This window comes from Metopolophium dirhodum, chromosome 2 (genome assembly GCF_019925205.1).
Source record: "Metopolophium dirhodum isolate CAU chromosome 2, ASM1992520v1, whole genome shotgun sequence".
Classification (NCBI taxonomy): Eukaryota; Metazoa; Arthropoda; class Insecta; order Hemiptera; family Aphididae; genus Metopolophium; species Metopolophium dirhodum.
The window spans coordinates 38,603,131-38,625,640 of record NC_083561.1 but is presented as its reverse complement, the minus strand read 5'-3'; the positions used below and the strand labels follow the sequence as shown (position 1 = coordinate 38,625,640).

The window sequence follows — 22,510 nt, the reverse complement described above, 5'->3', positions numbered from 1 at the left end:
AATATGTACCTAATAATATTATAAACATTTATAGTACTCGTGTATTAATACCCATGTAGTAATACAAATTATAATATTAATAAATTATAATGTCGTACATACGCATGTAACATAGCGAGGTAACTAAGTAAGAAGTGGCGATAACGCTATAAAAAATAATAATATTTTAGTATGCCGACGCGCGACGGCCAGTACGGGAGTACGGCATTATGACGTCATGCTCAAAGCGCGGGAAAATATGAATATTTGAAAATCTAAACCACGCCCACTTACAAAGTACTTAAAAACTCGTGTTGTGTTAGAGGAAAAAATTTTTTTTTTTCATTTACATTAATAGTATACTATAGTAACCACAGTGTATACATTTTTATTCAATATTTTCATATTGGTTCAGGTCCTAATTGTTATGTAATTTTGTCAAAATATTGTCCTAAGTGACAAAGTATAAGTGCATACAGTATATGTCTGTTTTCTTCAGTCACCACCTTTAAAAACATAGTAATTGAGTGTTGAGTACTAATCTATAATATATATTATATATTATAATATTTTTTCAAAGAAATATATATAGGGAATCTTCTACAGTTTAATATGATATGAATATTAGAAATAAACTTCGTACTTTATTGAATCCAGAAACATTTTATATTAAATAAACTATTACATGAGCCAAATTACTTTTAAGATACAGTAAGAAGTATATTATGTTGAGAAACAAATTATCTTTTTTTTTTTTTTAATTATGTATGCCAATAATTATTAATTAAAGAAAATATTGTCACTAAGTCAAATAAACTAATACATTCACATTTATTAAACTATTAAAATAAAAAATGTATGTTCAAGTTTTCAAAAATGTATGTTTGATTAAAAAACAATCCTACAAATAAAGTCCGATATAATATTTTAAATTAAAATTAGAGTTGGATAAACATAAAAAAGACATGATTTTAATGCATAATATACTATATTATACATAATATAATATGATATGATATAATATATTATACTATACATAATATATATATACATACATGTATAATAAAATTCATTTATTTTTTTTAGATTAAATTGTTACTGTTTTCAAATAAAATTTTCCTCTGGTTCTTTAGGGGCATCTAGATCACGGTAATGAATTATTGGTCTGTAATCAAAGCCACCCAAAAATTAATACAATCTAATGTAATATGGCAAATCATTAAAAAAAAAAAAAAAATTGTAAATATTATTAGCAAATATTTGAGCCTACCTGCCGCCACCTCTAAAACCTCCACGAGCAGGTGGTCTAGAATAGCCATACATTCCTCGACCGAATCCAGCACCTCCATATGGTGGATAGCCAGGCATTTGGTAACTATAACATTAATACACTAATTATAATATATGTATCATAATTGAAAGTTAAATAGTTAAACAATTATTTTTACGGATTTGCAGCTGGTGGATATGACTGAGGAGCATCATTCACATCTTTTCTACCTTGTTTACTACCAGGATGTTCAGGCAACTGTGGTCTCTTCAGATCACGAAGATAATTATTAAAATATTTCACCTTAGTAGAAATAAAAAGCATATATTTATTTTATTATTCATGAAAACTATATATTTAAATTTAAATTTACTTCTTTTTTAACATCGTCCAATTTATCAATATGCTTATTGAAAATATGTTTGCGCACAAATTCAGGACCTTTAAATTTTTTGCCCGACAAAGGGCATAGCCACTTGTCTTTTGATATCTCTTGTGTATTAGAAGTTACAAACTTCTCGATTTCTTCTTCTTCGTGTTTTGCTCCAAGCTGCATTAATTCTTTTTCACTTACTTCATGAGAAGTCGAGACAGTCAAAGAGTTAGCTTTGGTTTGAAAGTTGTTACAATAATCAGTGATTTCTTGCTGTGTAGGCTAAAATGAATGATTATTTAGCACTATAAACTAAGGCTGTTAATATTTAACAACTTAAATACATACCGGATTACTGGGCAGTGCACAACGAGCATGCATAATACCACATCTGTTTGGCATCTCATCTTCATTTACATACTCACTATGGTTGTAAAAGTCAACTGAATGTACAATACGTAAATATAGTAACATCTTATCTAAAGCCTGGAAATTCAAATACATTTTTACTACTATAAAACAGCTATTTTATTGTACATATAACCAGTGCTCGAAATGGAAAATTGTAAGAACCAGAACACTTATAAAATTAATATGCCTTATGCGAATACCTATAATAATATTAGTTTTAAATTTGAATTACTTTAATTTATGTTTACAATAAAATATAAATACATATCTTAAACTTAAAAAATGGAATTATACAGTTTAAAGTTCAAAATAATGCGGAATACCAAACAGTTTTCGACTGCTCGTTATCTCTGCACATTATATTTCTCGTTAGTACGTTAAATATTGGAATGTGGAGTGGTAGTATGACATTCTTACTTGGCTAAAGATGAATTAAGACTCGAAATAGTCTTAAAATAGTTTTCTTTCATATATTTCCCATATTATGAAGCTAGTACACCCTCCTTGTGATTATTCCTTATTACGTAGTATATTGGAAATACAGACTTGGGTATTCCGAATACTTTTTTTTTTTATATAGGTTTACTCTTATATTTTACTAATTATTACTTATTAATTATATTAATTTAAATGTAATTTATAACTAGTAGATAGCCAGAAGATAGGTGTGTATTATCGAGATTATAATAATGTTCATTTATAAACACATAATTAAAAATAATATTTTTGCTATTGATATCTAAATTTAATGAAAAAAAAAAAATCGAAAAATATTTGGAATACTTTTTGTGAAGTATTCCAAATACTTAGGAATATTATTATCAAAAAGTATTTGAATACATATTCTGAATTTTTTTGTCTGCGTAAGTATACTATAGGATTGTCGTTGCTGGTTTAATAAGTCATGTTAAAGTAAAATATTAATAAAAAAAACTATTTTGTTATAATATCATTTACTGTGTTTATATTGTTTGCAACTTCTACTGAAAACATTACATTGTCCGAAGCAAAATATTTAAATACCTGTTACTTGTATCAAATTTCTAATCAGTTACGTGCACGGGCATGAGCTGTATGAAACGTTTGAAAACCTTTTTCCAGGAAATACCACTACTATTATCACATCAACAAGATGCTAATGAGCACTTCATAACCTTGCTCCTAGGTGGCACTATAGATGCTCCTGATCTCTTCTTCAACATAAGTCTTCGTATCCCATCCTTCTTCTCCAGATATCACTCCCTCTTTCAAGCCACAACACATTCTATGGACACAATCACCCCTTACATAGAATGCTCCGTAAACTAAATAATGTTAATTTTGATTTTAATATTTAATAAATGTATTAGTTATATAAGTTTTCGGTACTATATCACTATATTACTATTATGTTTATATTGAGTTGTATTTTCTATATGTTTTGTTTTACTGTGAATTATAAACATTTACTACCTACTAATATGTTAAATTTCAAATGTAATCAAAAAATATTTTCATGTGCTGTATTTGTTTTCTCTCTCTCTGACTTATGCACAGCATATCAAATTTTACGTTTGTTATAATGATTATAATAATAATTTCTAAAAATAAAGTGAAATTAACTCATTAGTATTTTATTATATTTTAATTTTAGAGCGAGTTATAAGCATTTTAAAATTGTAAATTGTTTGTACATCTTAAAAATACTCATAACTTGCTTTAAAATTAAAACATAATAAAACGCATATGAGATGCCCTAGATATCCTACCTTTAAATTTTTAAGATGTAATTTCAATCTAACTGTAGAAATTATTATGATTATAATCATTATTACGAACGTAAAATTTGCTATGTTGCGCTTGGGTCGGAAAGAGAAAACAAACAGTACGCTGACATTCTCTTAATATTCTAATGATCCAGACTCTTAAAATTCTTATTTTAACTATCTGGAACGGATGCTAAAGCTAATATTACAAACCAGAACACCATTCTGGTCCATTTCGAGCATTTTATATAAAATTGAATAAATAGAATAGCATATATCATTAGTTATAAATTAAATCAATTATTACCTTAAACAGCTGCAAATCTTTTTCAGTATTATCTTCAGGTTCACAAGTAGCATTTTCACCTAAAAGTTCTTCTTCTTCAGCAGACGCTTCTTCTATTAAAAAATCTGTGATGTTATGTAGAACAGGATTACGTGATACAACACCATAAGTTTTTTCTGAGGCTGGTTGCTCGCCATCAGTTAATTGCCATAAACCTGAACGGTTATCAAAGTTATTTATAATACTGGCGCATAGTTTCATATCATTGCGAGCAACTTGTCTGTGATTTGTTACTCCATTCACAGACCGTATGCGTTTACTCAAATCTCTATTGACTATAGCACCCAGCTCACTGTCACGCAACTATAAATTACAATATAACTAAATTACTAATTACAATATTTAGATTTATGTTAGGTGGTTACAATAAATAAAATAGGGTCCAATTTAAACACTTTAAAAATACATACAGTAGAATTCGCTTATAACGATCTTCAAGTGACCTATAAAATCAGATTGTTATATTCGGATGACAAAAGCATACTGCACATGATATATAAACCCAACCAATGGCTTGACCACATGGCCTAGGAATCATTTTATCGTAATAAGCGGATTCTACTAAAGTAGTTTTAAGTATGTACCTATATTGATTATTTATAACTAAGGGCCGATTTCACCAACACAGTTAATCACAGTTAAAGTTAACCGGAGTTTTAATCGGCTGAATTTGGCTGGTTAAATATCTGTTATCAGCCGATTAAGCGTTAACCGTGATTAACTGTGTTGGTGAAATCGGGCCTAAGACTAGTTACATTTAAAAATATTAAATGGTCATCTTTAAGTTTAAGATTAGAATTCAATGTCATAATGCAAAACGCAATACGGTTCAATAATGGAAAATACATCTTACAAATAAATATTAAATCACAAATATTTTAATTTTAAACTTACCCTAACACTATTAAGGTTCCAACAAATTTCTTTGATGTTAACATCTCTATCAAATGTTACCCAACCACGTCTAAACCAACGGCGCTCTGGTAAAGGATCTGCTATGGACAATCTTATAAATCCTGGGAACCGTTTACAAATCTAAAAGAAAAATTAAAAAGTATAAATATATTTTCTTTAGTTATGACAACTATCGAGGTACAATAAAAAAGTGAAATCTGTTATATACTCCGCACTTAAGAGCATGACCAGCTTACATGAGAAAAAAAGTTTTAGATGGAAAATTGGTCATACGAGGAGTATACAGCCTATGTTACAGAAGCCATTAGATAGATTTGTTAGTCAAGAGTTGCCTCACAGTATTTATTTTAAAGTATAAATTAAAGTTATTTATTTATAAAAATTACTTACTGTTTCAAGTTCACTTTTGGTTATTGCAGGGGCTAAATTACGTAAAAATACAGAAGTTGTACGATGCAATGCTCTTGGTTTCACAGCATCATCCTGCGATATACATGCAATATTATAATATTAATTATACATTAAATTTAATATTTTTTAAATAAATTTATACATTTTGATCACTATCGTTTGTAATATCCAAGACTTCTGGTTTTTGACCATCCACATCCATCGCTTCTATAAACATATTATACAACTATATTTATTATTTATTATATTAATTATTTTTACAGACCGTTAAAACTTAAAAACTTGATGATATAAATATATCAAACAATTAAAATTTAAAAATATATTTAACGAGTTGTTTACCTAAGAGTTTTATTTATTAAAAATTTAAGTGCCAGTTGTACCGTCTACGGTTACACTTCGATAACGCTTAATCAGCTGATAACAGATTTTATAACCGGGCAAATTCGGCCAATACTTCGGTTAACTTTAATCGGAGATGGTACAACTGGCCCTAAATTAAATTAAATTTAAGTTACCTTCACTTTTTTTAACTTCAGAATCGTTTTTTTTATTTGTTTCAATACCATCTTCTTTATCACTGTCCACTTCACCATCAGAATTTCCTCCAGCACTACAATTATATTCATCAGTTCAGAGTTTAAATATTTAAATTTTATTATATATTTATATAAAATGAACAAATGTGTGAATCAAGTTCCATACTTAATTTTTTTATCAGTTTCTTTCTTTTCAGGTTCTGGTTCCTGTTTGGCTTTTAATATCTCTTTGGGATTCAACACTGTTAAATCAAAATCTGTACCTCCTTCAAGTTTTATCACAACTGAATCAAGAAGATGAACTAGAGGCTCTGGATTATCAGCATCCACACAAACTGATTCAACTTTACCATTTTCTAAAAATTCTTTAAAAACTTCTAACCGTTTCTAAAGGTAAGAAAATAAAATGTACATTGCACATAAATAAAAAAAAAAAAAATGTAATGCTTACTTTAAGTGCTATAGTTTGCTCTTCCTTTCGTTTTACACTATCATCAGGATGGTATTTAATCTTAAACCTTTTAAAATTACAATGTTAATACACCAATTGTATAACTATATATTATATATATTTAACTATACATACAATATACATATAGACATATATACATCAAGAATAAATTATTAAATTATTTATATAATTTACCATTCCTCATCTTTATGGGCAACAAAAAATTCATTAAGTTGATTTCTTTTAAACTGCAATTTGTATTCATTATATTTAGCTAATGCTTCTTCGTCAGTTATGTTATCATCTTGAGTAATCAAAAAAGACTTTAAAGACATCATAGGTGGTTGAGTATCTCCTGAAGACTGTTCAGCTGGTGGTGGAGCCGGATGATTTACTGTATGTGCCCCAGGGTCTCTCATTGTCATAATTCTTAAATTATTTAGTATACATGAATACATATTTTAACATTTAATAAAAATTTTAATATTTACCTAGAAACAGGAGGCATATGATGTGCGGGAGGTTCCCAAGGTGCACCATAACCATAACCAGGAGGTTCATAACCAATACGTCTGTCTTCCCTTTAATTGTTAATAATTCATTCATATTATTTTTATTATAATTTATAAAACATATTTATTTTCAATTATACTCTTATACCAGTTAATTTAAATACTAACCAATCTGGAGGCCTCATTCTCTTAACTGGAGGTGATAGATCTCTTTGAGCACCTGGACTATAACGATCACGCATCGGGCCTCTATAATCTCCTCGACCTCGACTACGTGCACCCCATGTTTCTCTATAAAGTAAATAATAATTTTATATTTCTTTGAAAACAACGAATATGTAAATTGTAATTGTAAATATATAGATAATAAAGTGCATTTAAAATAATTATAAATGTATATCCATCAATTTACTACTAAACATTAAAACATAGAATATAATATTATAGTATATGAAGTATTGAATTTGAATGCTAAAATAAATTATGCGAGACAAGAAAAGCTCTTTAATTGTGAAATAATAAGTACCTTGTAGTTTTCATCAATCGGCTAAAAAATAAAAATGTATAATATAATAGGTTTAGATACACAATATTTTACAAAAAAAAAAAAATACGGGAATATTTTTAATTGATTAATGTTTAATTAGGTATATATTATAGTCATGTTTTATTAAATGTTTCAGTAATTGGTTTATTTTCTTACCACAATTATTTTTTTTTATTTTAAATGTGTTCAAATCCATATTTTTAAGGAACTTGTATGACGTTTAGGTTATTTAAATGAAAGTTAAAGTTAAATTTATTTTAAATATTTTTGTATTGATGTTTTATTTACATTGTGGTATCAACAAATTCATATTAAAGTTTGATGTTAATACATTTTAAAACGCTCATATCTCACTTTGAAATTAAAATATAAATAAAAAACCTACTAGATTTACTAGATAATAACTACTCTTTTTCGAAAATTTGATAATAGGTAAATTCACTCTAATATTAAGCCTAACCAAGTTAAATGGATTATTTAGAATGTACAATTTGCTATGTTAAGCGTTTGTAAGACAGAAACAACACTACGGATATAGCTTCCTTGTTGAGTTTTTTGAAATGTATCAATATACAATTTTAAAAATATAATATTTGGTGTTTATTTTAGGCATGTTAAAAGTTATGTTATATGATTTATATTGGAAATGCATTAGATTTGTATTATTGATAAGTTGTATGATAACTACAGAGGGGACAATTTTGACTTAACAATTTTAATATCAAACTATAACGTAGGTTAGCCTATTAAACAGAAATATTTTTAAATAGGTAGGTACCTATATATTTTTATATCGTATAATTCTATGTTTTAATTTGGCTTTGATTTAAATAAATTTTGTGTTCCACTGTGATACTTGCTGTGATTATATTGGATTATATCTTATATAGACATACTTTCTTGCTGGACATGGTAGATGTATAGAAAAATTATGTACAGAGTGAATTGACATCTAGGCTTCAGGGTAAGACTAATAGTATGTTTAGTATTTAAAGCTCCTATATTGGTTATTTTTAATCTACAAGTCCTGAAAATATTACATCCAGGGCCTAAAATTATCGGTCCTCCTCTGCGTGTATAGTAAAATAGATATCTCTACAAAGGTGTAGCAGGAATAACACTACCTATTACCTATTTTTTTAACTAGATACAAACATTTTTAACGAATTCAATACACATTTTTAATAGTATCCATAGGCGCAATTTCAACTTGGGGGGATGAATATATTAAAGGCAAGCAGATCATTGCAATATAGCATTTTTAAATTGTATGTCCTAGGTTTTTTGGGGGGGCTATGGCTAAGTTTGAGGGGGCTTAGCCCTCCCAATTTGCGCCAATGATAGTATCACGAAAAGTTTAACACTGTAAATCTAAAGTTATGTTACCTGTCATTCCAATCATCGCGCATTCGGCGGTCATCTCTGCGGTTATCACCGCCTCTTATTGATTCGGTACGTTCGCCTCGAAATTTATCCCTTCGCTTCCTATCGTATTCATCATCGCTGTCACCCATTCTACCTAGTTCACAGTATTCGCTATTTTGACCTACAAACGTTTTAATAAATTATACAACATGAAATAAAAATGTGATAAATAAAAAAACAGTAAGGTAACATCTACTTATGGTACCTAGATTAATTATATGGAATGTATTTTTCTTAACGTATCAAACATCCGGAAAGGTAAAATACATTTAACCCAACTTAATTATATAAGAACTTAGATTATAAGCAATATATCTAACACAGATAATTAAAATAAAATAACGATGTAATGTAGCGTTATAAGTAATAAACTATTAAGATCAAAATGCAGGCGGCAGGCTGCTTACTGCTAGAGTCAAAATATTAAATAATAAAATCACACAAATTGAAACTAGGTATAAACTGGGCAAACAAATTTTGAAAACAGTGTAGGCAACATAACATATTTCGGTTTAGAAAATTCAATAACTTTTACACAGTAATAATATATTTTAATAGTATATACAAATTCTATAGTTGGAATTAATTGTTTACTATATTATAATGGGCAATGGCAATTTAAATTAAATGTTCCAACTATTGTTGTATTAAATTAATGTATTGATGTACGATGTACCACATTTTTTAATGAGAATGAAATAAAATATACAGTACACTTCATAATAATGCCAGAGATCAGCACTCTAGCCCTTATGGTCAATTATATGACTCGACCTACGGTAGTACGGTCTTAAATACATTAATATGAATACAATTTAATAAACCTTTTTATAAAGTGGCAACCTTGTACAGATAAAATTGATCATGGTTAAATGAAGGGTGTTGTCAATAATAGTGAATAGTCATAAAATTACTCGTCAAATATGTTATCTATGTCAAATAAGCATTATCACGTTTTCTGCGCATCTGATAAAAAATGCATGCATCAATTTCCAACGAAACTTTGAACGTGACGTCAGCTTTGAGATGCTGCGCAATAGTATCTTATTGTCTTATTCTGTGATAGTATATTAATACACCTGCAATAGTTATTTGTAAATAAATTTTAGGAAGCAAAATATAGTGATGATAAAATTTAAATATGTAAAAATTGTAAAAGTCATGACCAACTAAATAGGTATGATTACAAAAACCTGTTTTCGTCCGGATTGCGCATCTCCCCCCCTGTTCTACACACAAAACCATTGTTCGTATAGTTCTCCGCATTTCATTGGTCGGCAATATCAAAAGAATAATATCAATAAAGAAGCGGAGAACTACGTGAATAACATGGGAAGGGTGGCATATGCGTATCACAAAGTTGTGATCATACCTATTGATTTAGTCATGGTAAATGTCATACTCGCTGATAATAGCATCATAACAACACAATATTATTAGGCATACAACTTTGGAGTTGAGACTTCCTGAAACTGGATTTTTTCGTTCGTAAAACCTTCTCATTTTGTCAGTGTTCGAATACGTGTTTTTTCATTTATAATGATCGACAATAATTTTTTCTTAACTAATATTCTATAATGTACAGTTTTGAAGGAGAATTTCGCAGGAAACCTGAGCAAAATTATGCAGGAGCTAGTGTGCACGAACCTGTCAGTAATCTTATACAGAGAGCTCGGTATGAACGAGAACAGAGAGAAGTATGTGATCAAACTCTATTATTATAAAATAATATATTAAAACGTACAGTTATAATAGATTGTTGTTATATTGTATTTAAAGGAAGCAAGACGTGAACAACGACGCGTTATTAGAGTGCAGTCTTGCGTTAGAAGCTTTCTAACAAGAAAGAAAATTAAACGTCATTATCGCACTTTGTTTGATAATACTGTATCAAATCTGAAGAGCAAACAACTATCTGAAGAAATATTATCAGATCTTGTAAAAAATTTGGTGTTCTTTCATGATAGAGAAATCGATTCTCAGCGACTTGTAAGTTACTTCACTTTTTGTTCTAAATAATAACATAAAGGTAGCTAGGTATTTATTTGATTAAAGTTTACAAATCTAAACATCAAAAATTAATTATTTTTATCTAATACAATCATAATTTATAAATTGAACACATAATTATAATTTATTTTTTAATTTTAAGATTCATAATAATTAGGGTTCGGATTTGAAGGCAATATAATCAATAAAAAAAGCATTTAAAATGTAAAAAAAGGCATTTAATTTATATAAAAAAGCAATTCATAAATATACTACAAAATGAAAAAGTGAACATTTTTTAAACACTTTCAATTGCACACATTTTGAGAAAAATACAAATTAAAAATTAAAACTGCATGCAAAATAAACTAGTTGGTATTAAAAAAATAATTGACTACCATGTATTTTGATAGGCTGTCTTCAGTAAAACGGCTACGGTTAGGGGTTAAAATATTTTTGTATATCGAAAACGATCTTTCTACGTCCACCGAAGTTATCGGGGCGTATTTCATACTTAAATAATTATCTAAATTAAGATTACTACTTGATAGATCGTCATCGCTTGTGGTTTCTCCAATCAATACTTGGTTGATATTTTTGATATTTTCCCATCCTTTGTTCTTCGATATAACTTTGTTGAATTTATCCAAAATCAATTTAGCTATTTCGCCATTGCATTCTTCGAGTTTAATCTGTATATTATTTACAATATCTACACTTTTCGATAGTAATACACCTAAAACATACATAGTATATTTTAATATATAAAACATGTAAAACACATAAAAATAATATTTGTTACCTCTTGTGTCTAGTTTTGTAATTGTGTCAGGCAAAAATCCAAAATTAGATACAATATACACCAGATTACTTTGTATCGATGGCATTTTAAAAAGTCTTTTAGCTGCTCTCACACATTTAGATTCTTCTTCGAATTCGAAATGGTATTTTTATTAATGAAAGGCTGAATTTTTTTACTATTTTCAATTTTTGCAAGTGCATTTTTGTGTTTATCTCTTCCGATATGTTGCTGAATATGGAATTTTTTCTCACTTGACACTTTGACGTCACAAATTTTACAATATAAAATTAATCCATCGGTTGAATTTCACCGAATTCTGAAACATACTTTTTCAACTTGGAATTTTAATTTTGTTTAACTTTTGGCATAATTAAAAAAACAGAATAAAATAAACGTGTGGAAAAATTATTGAACGACGATTATTGCGATCGACAAATGCGGGCGGACTGACGAACAATCTTGAATCTACGCATTACAAACATATCTTAATCTTTAAATAGGTGTACGGGTAATTTTATGGCCATACCAAATACTCGATAAGACGATATCGATAAATATTGCGAATAATAAAACCCATTTGTAGCGATAATACGCAAGCTGTGTATAAAATTATAAAATCAACTGAAAAATTAAACACAAAATAGGCATTTATAAGTACAAAAAGTAGTAAAAAAGGCAAAATGGCATTTATAAGTAAAAAGGCAAAAAAAGGCAAAAAAAAAAAAGGTTCCATCTTCAAGAAATTAAATGAAACACATTTTTGTATAAAAATTATTTTTCTATTATGATTAATAAAAGAAAGACATTTGCCTTCAAATCCGAACCCTAATAATAATATTCAGAAAATTACTCCCCTTTTTAATACAATGGATTACGAATCCAATAATTAAAATTCCTAACATTTATATTAGGTCAATGTTAGGTCCTTATAGAATTATTTAAAAAATATTTTGTCACTGGTAAATTGTCTTCATTAGCCAATCTGTAGCATTTTATTATTTTCATAAAGATTGTCCATTCACATCTAAAAAACACTTTAACTGTAAATGTTAAAAATCACTGTTTAATTTTTACAACTTTTCAATTGAGAGGATAACTGATTATGTGGTTGAAATTGAATTAATTATTCTATTTTTTAACTTTGTTAAGAAAGTTAAATTATAATTTTTTTCTTCAATTATTTAATAATACCTATGTAATATTATTTAATTAATTTTTAATTTTTTTATGTATTACCTGCATACGTTGAGGATATTTTATTCCATGTACCTATTTCTGTTAATTACTTTTCTATGGTATAAGATTAATAAAAATATATTAATCATAAATATAACATCAAATTTTACAGTTACATTTTTATTTTTAAACTTGTGTTCATAGATAATAATAATATTTAATAAAACAAGTTAAGTATTACTTAGTCTTCTTACTTAATTCTATTTTTAACGAGTCTATGTTTTATGCTATTAAAGTTATTATATATTTATATGATTACAGATTTGGTTATCTCAACATATTTTAAGAAATAGTTCTAAATTATTAAAATCAAGTTTAGACAAAAATGCCTCTTGGTATTGGCATATGAAGTGGATTCTTTCCTTCAATATTGATTTACTAAATTCATCGAACTTGGAATCATTTGCAACACCTTTAAGAATCATAGAGGAGTTAACTTCAGTAGAATCCTATAAAAAGATTCTTGGTTCAGATAATGCAATACTTGCATTGCGAGATGTAAGTATATACATAAAAGTATAATGTGTTATATAGTATAATATATTATATATTAATTACAAATATTTATGTACTTTTATAGTTATTCCAATACTTAGTACAAAACTGTTATTTTGATAGTCTACGTAAAATTCTCGATACTAAAATTCCATCAATGTTTGATGTTGAGGACACACCAGCTCCACCTTTAGCTAAAAGTATACTAGAATTTGTGAAAAGGCCATTTTCAGTACAATCACCAACATTATTAGATGAATACACGTAAGATAATATGTTCTTTATTCTACTATACGAAAAAAATGTATATAAAAAATAAATATTCCACATTATTGATATTTTTACTGTTAATAGGTAATAGCCCCCCCCCCCCCTCCCCAACCCATGGTTACCAATATACCATGATTACATTTCCTTTTACCCTAAAAAAATTTTCTACTCTGGTATCTATTTTAGATTCTGAATTTTTGTAAGCAACTTTCAAATTTTCCTACTTCTCTTTACATACAAATACATAATTACCACAAATTCAATTTCCTTAACATATTCGATCGACAGTAATAATTATTATTTTTATCGTCTTTATCAATCAAAGGTGGACTATTATTCTGTAATGCATACATACTATCTAATAAAATAATCAAATTAAAAAAAAACACAGTCATTGTAATATATTTGTGACAAAATAAAAAACTTATTCACAAAATCATGTGTAATCAAGTATAAAAATAGTATTAAAGAAGGGCTTCAGCCTGACACCCATTTAAAGAGACAAACAACTGTATTCTGAAGTATCCTGGAAGTTGGTGTTCTTTACACTACACTACCAACTAGCAATCCACAATATGTACTAACCATTGTTTTATATTTTAAACATTAAAATTAATGTTCCTAATATTTACAAATCTCAACACTTATTTTACAGCTGTACGGTTATGAATCACTTTATAAGAACCTTTTTAAAAGGTCCTATATCTGATATAAATCATAAATTTATTCTACCAAGTTTATCATTGGATCAAAATAAAGCTGATTATATCGGACCAGATTTTAGACAATTAATACTGTCATTAACTCATTCTTCAACTCTATTAAAACAAATGAATACAAACTTATTCTATTCTTTGCTAATTATTGAGCCATCTTTTGAAGAATATTCATTTGGTAAATGAAAACAATATATTCTTTAATCAATCTATGTTTTATTATTCTATTACCATTATGCTATTATAGTGATTAAATGCCGTCAAACTGGACATGAAGTAAATTCAATTAATGACTATATGGATATTATTTCAACTTTAGCAAGTCATTTAGCAGAACCACCAGTTATTGACTATCTAAATAAAACATGGAAGTATAGAAATGTGAACCATGATAGTTCTGACAATGAATCAGATGATGATGATGATGATGATGAAGATAAAAACAAAAAATTATTTTGTGGTTATTCAGAAGACGAACTTGAGGCAATAATACTATTTGTTATATAATATATAATATATTGTATACAAATATTTAAATAATTCTAATATTAAAATATTTTTGTTATTAGATTTTGAAATCATGTTCAGAACTTTTAAATGAATCATTCAGAGTAAACAGAATAATACTATCTGTTGACAACTCTTGTTCTTCAGATTCTATAAATTTTTTGCTCTTACCTGTTTGCAAATTATGTCATTATTTGCTTATGTCTCACAAACTAGCTGTACATAAATACAGGTAAAAAATATTTTATTTACAAGTTATCAATGAAGTTATAGCATTATACTCTAGCCCGCTAGAGAAGTAATCTGTTTTACGGACACATACTGACAAATGAGTGGCATCAATTTGGACGCGTTCTAGTCTGCAAACGGTTTACTTCTCTCGTGGGCCAGAGTATAGTATTTACGATCCTGAATAGAACTAAATCACTTAAACACTATTCAGAATAAGAGGGACCTAACCAGGTGCTACTGCTGATTCCTACTCCAAACAGTTTCCTCCTCCACATCTTTTTAGTTTATATGCAAAGCTAAGCGCATCTGGAGACTGTGCCACGTTGTGCAGCAAACTATCGCTCTAACTTAGAATTAAGTATAGTATCAACTATAATGTTTTTCCGTCTCAAAACAACTTTTTTACACGCTATAAAATAGACACAATACTTAAAACGTGTTATTTTTTAAATTATTAGTAATTTATGGAAAAAATATTATTACTGATTACCCCCTTTGATTTCCCATGTCGTATTTCAAACTTGTAATACATAATAATATAATACTAATAATTAGGGCTGAGGATTATTAGTTTTTCATATTTGTCTAGAAAGCTTACAGAACAATATGAGTAGTGTAAATATATGTTGCATACCTGGTGCTAGTAAGTTACACTGAACATTTTATTTTACATATTTTTTTGTTATTGCATATAAATGCATATTTGAACATATTAGAAAAAATAAGAACATGTTTTGGATAATGTTTAGTGTAAAATGTTGGTCTTTGACAAATTAAGATTATTATTATTTAAAAATATAATAATAATACACTAATCGCAGCATATTAGCCGATAACACTGTAACGCGTGTAGCAGGTTGTGTTAATTGCTCATTTTTGAAGTTTTATAAAGTAAATAATCAAACATATTTTTGTTTTCATATTAATTGTATAATTTTAGTACAAAAAGGTATACTATTCATTATTTTTTAGAGCATATTTTAACTACATATTTATTGCTTTTTTAGTGTATAATGTATTATAATTATATTTTATTTTTTAGACTATTATACACATTAGCATTGAAGGCTGAATTTTTACAACACTTATGGACAACTATTTTAAGAACAGAACAACAATCTCTGTTTGGTCCTAGTCTAGTTACTACCAGTTTAGTAACGGTGATATCAAGAGGTACAAACTTAGCTCCTGGGGATTTTGACCGAATTGTGCCATTATTAGCAACATTTTGTTCTTTGTTCAGTTTATTAATATCAACGTTACATGATGCAGAATTTAATAAGGCTGTTGGATATAATTCTGGTAAATAAAATATAGAATTATTAAAGTGTTTATGATATTTATATTAATTTTAAATAAATTATTTGTGTATACATATATGTTATATAATTGTCTTTATTTTTAGAGCAAAGTACAAACAATCCATTAAAGTTCACAGCAGCAGATCTTGTATCAATTACATCAATTTTGAAAGATGTGGCTTTAGGTTTAATAGAATTAGCTTATCCAGATTCAAGACCTTCCAAAATGCCGTATAATAATTACATAAATCAGAATGCTCAAACCTCAATTTGGTCTCATTTATTACGAGTAAATATATTATATAATATATCTGTCAAGTATAATATAATATACATACAAGATAATAAGATTACATATTTTATATTAGGTGACTGTTAGTTTGCTTCGACAACTTCATTCTAGAGATCTACGTTGTAGATTTTGTCCAGAAGGACACTGGGTATCAAATCGTTTCACAATGAATTCTGCGTATGACAGACCATCAAATATGCATTTTATGCAATATACTCGACGTTCTAGATTAAATTATAGACCTTTTAGAGGTGTTCCTGTAATATCAATGGATAATTTAGGTACAATTATAATAAATAAATTTATGACATTTTATTGAATAATTGTTTCCTCCAAACTTCGGTAATTAAGTACTAAAAATTTTATTTTATTTTAGATGAAGGACCTCCTTTAACCACTCGTCAAGTCCGTATTTTAACTGTTTTAAAAGAAATACCTTTTGTTTTGCCATTTGAAGAACGAGTTGTTGTCTTTCAAGGTCTATTGTTGAACAACAAAGTAGAATATCAAAATGCTGATTCTCATTTTATGGTTGGATCAAATATCCATATTACAGTACGACGCAATTATTTGTACGAAGATGCTTTTGAAAAATTATCTGTTGAAAATGGTACATATTTAATTATTTGTTTATGTGTCATACTTGTTCTATTTTTATTATATAATTCATAGAACCAGAAATTCGGCAAACATTAAGAGTACATATGAAAAGTGCTGCTGGATTAGATGAAGCTGGTGTAGATGGTGGAGGCTTATTAAGAGAATTTTTATCTGAACTTCTTAAAACAGCATTTGATCCAAATCGCGGATTTTTTAAAATGACTAATGACAATATGTTATATCCAAATCCATATGCTCATTTAATCCAACAAAACTTTGCTGCGCATTATTTTTTCATTGGAAGGATGCTTGGAAAAGTCAGTAAAATTAAATATTTAATTAATTAATACCTAAATTATTTTTTCTATATTTAATTAATAACTGTTTTTAGGCTCTTTACGAAAATTTATTGGTCGAGCTTCCTTTAGCAGAATTCTTTCTATCAAAAATTATTGGCCGCCAAACCGAAGTAGATGTTCATCATTTAGCATCCTTAGACCCTCTCATGTACAGGAATTTATTGTCATTGAAAAATTATGATGGAGATGTTGTAGATCTTGGTTTAGATTTCACTATAGTAATTGATGAATTTGGTCAAACACGTGTAGAAGAATTGAAACCCAATGGTGCCAATATTACTGTAACTAACCAAAATCGAATTGAATATATACATTTGATGGCTGACTACAAGCTTAACACACAAATTAGAAAACAGTGTTATTTTTTTAAACAAGTAACTATAAATTTATATTATTTGTATTATGAATATGTTGTATGTGATTCATATATAATAATATTACAGGTATAAAAAGTTGATTCCAAACTACAAATGTATAGATTATAAGTAGTACAGTAAGTCCTTGTTTAACGTTTTCCTCATTTAACCCTTTCACTGATCCAGACATACAATTACGCCCCTGTATTTTATAATATTCTCATTTTCCAATAACCGTATAAGTTTTGGAAACCATGGTTTGCATCATTTCAAACTTAAATAATTAGATCATATAGATCTCAAAATTAAAATCTTAAAAAAATAACAAATATTTTATTTTATTTTGCAGTAAAAGGGTTAATGTTGTTTCACTATTATCTCATAGATTTTAAATCCTTTTGTTTCATTTAACAATGCAACAGTTTCAGTATAATGACAGTTATAATATCAAATAGTATGTAATTCAATTTTAGTCGACCTTGCATGTAATGCAGGGGTTGGCAATCTTTTTGGTGTCAAGGGCCAAAAAATGAAAAAAAATTCCACGGGCCATACACCTTATTTTATTTACATTTTACAATTTAAATTTTAAACAAAGTTTAATTTAATTTATTTAAGTTTCCTCGTTGTTTGGTATATTAATTTATTATTAACATTATCAACTAATATAATGTGATATTCCATATTTTTATACCAATTATAAATTTTAATTGTGGCCCGCGGGTTGCCGACCCCTAATGTAGTGTATTCATACTTAAAAAATGCAAATTTTTTCAAAAAATGAAGTTATTGATTTTATTGACATGTTTATCATACCTAGTAGTAGTATACCTTTCTTGGGTCATAGCAAAAGGTATGGCTCCAGGACACGATGAGACCTAGTTGGGTCTCTGGATGATCTATATTCTCATGTTGCCGCACACCGTGCCTATCTTGAATAAATAGGCTTGTGCAGGGTGCTATGTGCCACCCAGGTATTTTAGTTCCTTCAAGACTGTCACTTAGCATCATTCTGTCAGGCAATGTGTTTCTGGAGGGTGTTGATCATAATATTTTGTATTAGTTCTTCATTTGGTCGATAATTAGATTATCGCTACTTTTCCTGTCCTGCACTATACTGTTGTCATGTATTACTTATTATAAGAGACCGGATTTATATGCGCTTAATATCTTAAAAATAAGGTGTTTCTATGCTCTATAATTTCATCAAAATATTCTTTTTAATAAAAATGTATTTAATATTGAAAAAATGAATAAAAGTAGCAGCTTATAAAAATTATAAGATAGTTATTGATCCTAATCTTTAAATAATTATTCAAACAGTCATATTTAGTATTTACTATTTAGTCATAGCAGGCTCGGCTTGCTCTCTACCTTTTCGACTCCCCTCGAGATCAGACGCGCTTCCCTTATCGCTCAACAACACCGCCCTAAACCTGATTCCTCATCTCTATATTCTGTTCAAGTTAAGAAATGTAGTCGGCAGCCGCATTATGCGCAGGGGTGCGGCAATACTACGCGGCAGGTATTCAGATAATTGACTGGGTTAGGGCGACAATGGCGGTGTTGCAATATTGCGGCCCGATGAAAACCGGTCGTCACTATATTTCTTAACATGAACAGAGTATAGCCATTCTTCTCGAGTTGATATTCTTATCAATATTGCTCTGAGTCTTTTCGTCTTGATAAGGATGTTAAAACTGACAGAGGTCAAAAATATTTTTGCATTTTGTTACAAAATGTTCAAATTATACCCCAATATGGCTAAATATATTCCTAAAACATATTATTTTGCACAAAATATTCTTTAAACTTGAAATATGCTTTTTATGCGCCAAAAAATGTATATCAGTTTTTACAAAAATTAATTTTCGAGTAAGGTTATCCAATTGAAGCTGCATACTCACTAAAAATGTGTAAAAACATAAAAATCCAGTCTCTACTTATTATTACGTATTATATTTTACAGTGATATTTATTGATAGGAAGATATTCCAATTAAATGAGTGTGAAAAGTGTCATATTTAACATTGTGTTTTCTAGGAACCTAACCCAGTTAAACAAGGACTTACTGTACATCTTAAAAATAGTTAACAACTTGATACAAATATATTTTACGTATTGCAGCCACTTGTCAGCTATATTCTAGATTAGGTCCTTTTCAGCTTTTTATTCAGACATTAGTTAAATTTTAAATTATTAAAAATTATATATATTTTTTTTTAATGTTCTAGTTAATTTTTATAAATATAGCATTGTTATTAGAATACTTTTTAGATAACCATTATTTTCAGCATTTTTTTATATTTATCTAATAATGTTTAATATTGTATTCCTTGGCCAAAAAAATACTATAACCATTAGTCAACATTTTTGAGATCTGTATGAGTATTTTTTTTTTATTGATTTGTTTTAATATTTTACTAGGGTTTGGCAAATGTAATTTCCCTAGATTGGTTGCGTATGTTCAGTAATCATGAAGTACAAGTGTTAATTTCTGGTGCTGAAGTCCCAGTTGATATAGAAGATTTGAAAAAACACACAAATTATGTTGGAGGATATACACCGGAGGATCCAGCCATAGATCTATTCTGGACAGTTGTTAATGATTTTACTGATGAGCAGAAAACAAAACTTTTAAAATTTGTGACTAGTTGTTCACGTCCACCTCTTCTTGGTTTCAAGGTAAATAAAATATATTGGACAATTATTTATTTATTAATTTTGTAAAAATTATAATGTTTACAGGAATTGTATCCTCCATTTTGTATTCAGAAAGTAAGTTCTTCGGATCGTTTGCCAACTGCCAGTACTTGTATGAACCTTCTAAAAATGCCGGTGTTCAAAGACTATGAAACACTAAAAACAAAGTTATTGTATGCAATACAATCTGGTGCAGGATTTGAACTTAGTTAATGTATATTACATTGTTGGTTGTCTTATTTTTAAATACTTGGTATGTACTTTACAACAAAAATGTTTTGAATTAATAAAATTATGTATTATTCTGTATTTATAATCTGAAAATAATTTTTTTTATTCAATAGTTCATCCCTGTTTCAATTACTGTTGATATTAATTATGATAACAATATTGTTTTATGTACATAAATACCTGTTTTTTTTTTAAACTGTTGAATTGCTATATGTATAACATATTTCTTATACTAATTATTCTATCATTTTCTTTTTAATACCATTATTAAGGGTAAATACTAAATAATATAGATTTGCTATAAAATAATATATTAAAATGTAGGAAGTTTGATTACTTTATTAATGAGTATCGTTTCTAATTTTGTTCCTAAACAGATTTATTATTTTGAATATACTATAATATATCACTATTAGAAAATAATTTTACTATGTATAGTTTTATAGTTTGGTGGAAAATTGATATTTGGCTTCTGATTTTTTTACATTTCATTGTTATAAATTTATATTAATTAGTAAATTATTACATTAGAATTTACTATTTAATAATTATGACTAATCACCATACTAATGTAGTAACGTCTAATTTCATGATGTTAGATTTAAACGTTTGAATAACTTAATAGATCGCTAAATTGTAATGAACGAATCATGGACCACTAAATCAAGTTTAAGGGACCATTAGCTTAATTTAGTTCACTATTTATTCATTAAATGTTAAGTGATTTCCTATTCAACCCTGAATAACTAGGTTACGGTTTGATAAACAGTGTAACATAGATTAAGAATTTATATCGTATACTCATAAATTATGCCGTACAAGTACGATGTAAATGTACAAAATAATGGCCATCTTGTCGTATGCGCTGTACTGCAGAATGCTAAAATACGAATTGTGATCCACCTATGCAGCGGTTAAGACTCCATGTAGTATGCTCTCTACCTTGGTGATGAGGCAATTTTATAATACATTATATCATGATATATATCTAGTTATTTATTATTTCAGGACAGATAAGATAGCATATATTATTATTATGATCAATTATCAGGTATCTGTCAAAACTCATAAATCATAAACTGACAACTGTCCATCAAATTGAACTCATATGATAATGATTACTAGGTAGTATTTAATATTTATTACATAATATTATCATATTTATTCAACTGGTGGTGTACGCCGTACGGTGTACTTACTGTCAGAGCAAACTAAATTTTTCATGCCTACTATACTAAAGTGTTGTTATCTTATTGAATAGTGGCGAAGGAGGACTTAACAAAACTGACACCTTTAATGCCTTTTTAAGGGTCATGGGGCAAATAATATTTCTATTGACGATAGCTCTTTGCCTCTTTGTTTTAATAAAATATTTTTATTGGTGGTTATTACCCTTATTACTGTGGTTTATATTTCGATGTATGTATTCGTAACGTGGTGTAGGTAGGTATTTCGTAGATAATAGAAGAATTGTATTGTAAAACATAAGAATTATATG

General features: G+C 28.0%; 3 protein-coding genes across 4 annotated transcripts; 1 reads left to right on the top strand and 2 right to left on the bottom strand.

Annotated features, from left to right (window-relative positions):
* Window positions 1–601: 601 nt before the first annotated feature.
* LOC132939127 (serrate RNA effector molecule homolog) lies at window positions 602–9,363 on the bottom strand. 2 transcript variants are annotated; one of them, XM_061006152.1, is made up of 18 exons: window positions 9,130–9,363; window positions 8,886–9,045; window positions 7,479–7,499; window positions 7,121–7,243; window positions 6,932–7,021; window positions 6,636–6,869; window positions 6,441–6,507; window positions 6,156–6,376; window positions 5,969–6,063; window positions 5,593–5,657; window positions 5,430–5,522; window positions 5,019–5,159; window positions 4,086–4,427; window positions 1,971–2,108; window positions 1,623–1,904; window positions 1,428–1,552; window positions 1,250–1,354; window positions 602–1,144 (listed from the first exon to the last, which is right to left on the bottom strand). In XM_061006152.1, exons 2-18 carry the CDS (start codon window positions 9,011–9,013, stop codon window positions 1,084–1,086), a joined length of 2,331 nt encoding a protein of 776 aa, XP_060862135.1. In that variant the 5' UTR covers window positions 9,014–9,045; window positions 9,130–9,363; the 3' UTR covers window positions 602–1,083. The 2 variants fall into 2 exon arrangements, with proteins under 2 accessions (XP_060862135.1, XP_060862136.1); XM_061006153.1 differs by lacking the exon at window positions 7,479–7,499 and having other exon boundaries at window positions 9,130–9,362.
* Window positions 9,364–10,343: 980 nt separating this feature from the next.
* LOC132939134 (ubiquitin-protein ligase E3C) lies at window positions 10,344–21,090 on the top strand. The gene is made up of 15 exons (XM_061006161.1): window positions 10,344–10,621; window positions 10,704–10,913; window positions 13,213–13,449; window positions 13,532–13,710; window positions 14,372–14,610; window positions 14,680–14,915; window positions 15,002–15,171; window positions 16,213–16,472; window positions 16,576–16,760; window positions 16,840–17,044; window positions 17,140–17,373; window positions 17,436–17,680; window positions 17,755–18,096; window positions 20,506–20,763; window positions 20,827–21,090. Exons 1-15 carry the CDS (start codon window positions 10,502–10,504, stop codon window positions 20,992–20,994), a joined length of 3,288 nt encoding a protein of 1,095 aa, XP_060862144.1. The 5' UTR covers window positions 10,344–10,501; the 3' UTR covers window positions 20,995–21,090.
* LOC132939135 (uncharacterized) lies at window positions 11,115–12,744 on the bottom strand. Its single transcript, XM_061006162.1, has 2 exons — window positions 11,716–12,744; window positions 11,115–11,649 (listed from the first exon to the last, which is right to left on the bottom strand). Exons 1-2 carry the CDS (start codon window positions 11,798–11,800, stop codon window positions 11,282–11,284), a joined length of 453 nt encoding a protein of 150 aa, XP_060862145.1. The 5' UTR covers window positions 11,801–12,744; the 3' UTR covers window positions 11,115–11,281.
* Window positions 21,091–22,510: the final 1,420 nt, after the last annotated feature.

Bases quoted from the DNA above. Each gene is read 5' to 3' on its own strand.
- LOC132939127 (XM_061006152.1), bottom strand. From the start codon at position 9,013: ATGGGTGACAGCGATGATGAATACGATAGGAAGCGAAGGGATAAATTT. The intron at 1,905-1,970 runs GTATGTATTTAA...CATTCATTTTAG, and splicing joins GTGCACTGCCCAGTAATCCG to CCTACACAGCAAGAAATCAC. The intron at 1,355-1,427 runs GTAAAAATAATT...TTAATGTTATAG, and splicing joins TATCCACCAGCTGCAAATCC to TTACCAAATGCCTGGCTATC.
- LOC132939134 (XM_061006161.1), top strand. From the start codon at position 10,502: ATGTACAGTTTTGAAGGAGAATTTCGCAGGAAACCTGAGCAAAATTAT. The intron at 13,711-14,371 runs GTAAGATAATAT...CTTATTTTACAG, and splicing joins ACATTATTAGATGAATACAC to CTGTACGGTTATGAATCACT. The intron at 17,681-17,754 runs GTCAGTAAAATT...AACTGTTTTTAG, and splicing joins TTGGAAGGATGCTTGGAAAA to GCTCTTTACGAAAATTTATT.
- LOC132939135 (XM_061006162.1), bottom strand. From the start codon at position 11,800: ATGCCATCGATACAAAGTAATCTGGTGTATATTGTATCTAATTTTGGA. The intron at 11,650-11,715 runs GTAACAAATATT...TGTATGTTTTAG, and splicing joins TACAAAACTAGACACAAGAG to GTGTATTACTATCGAAAAGT.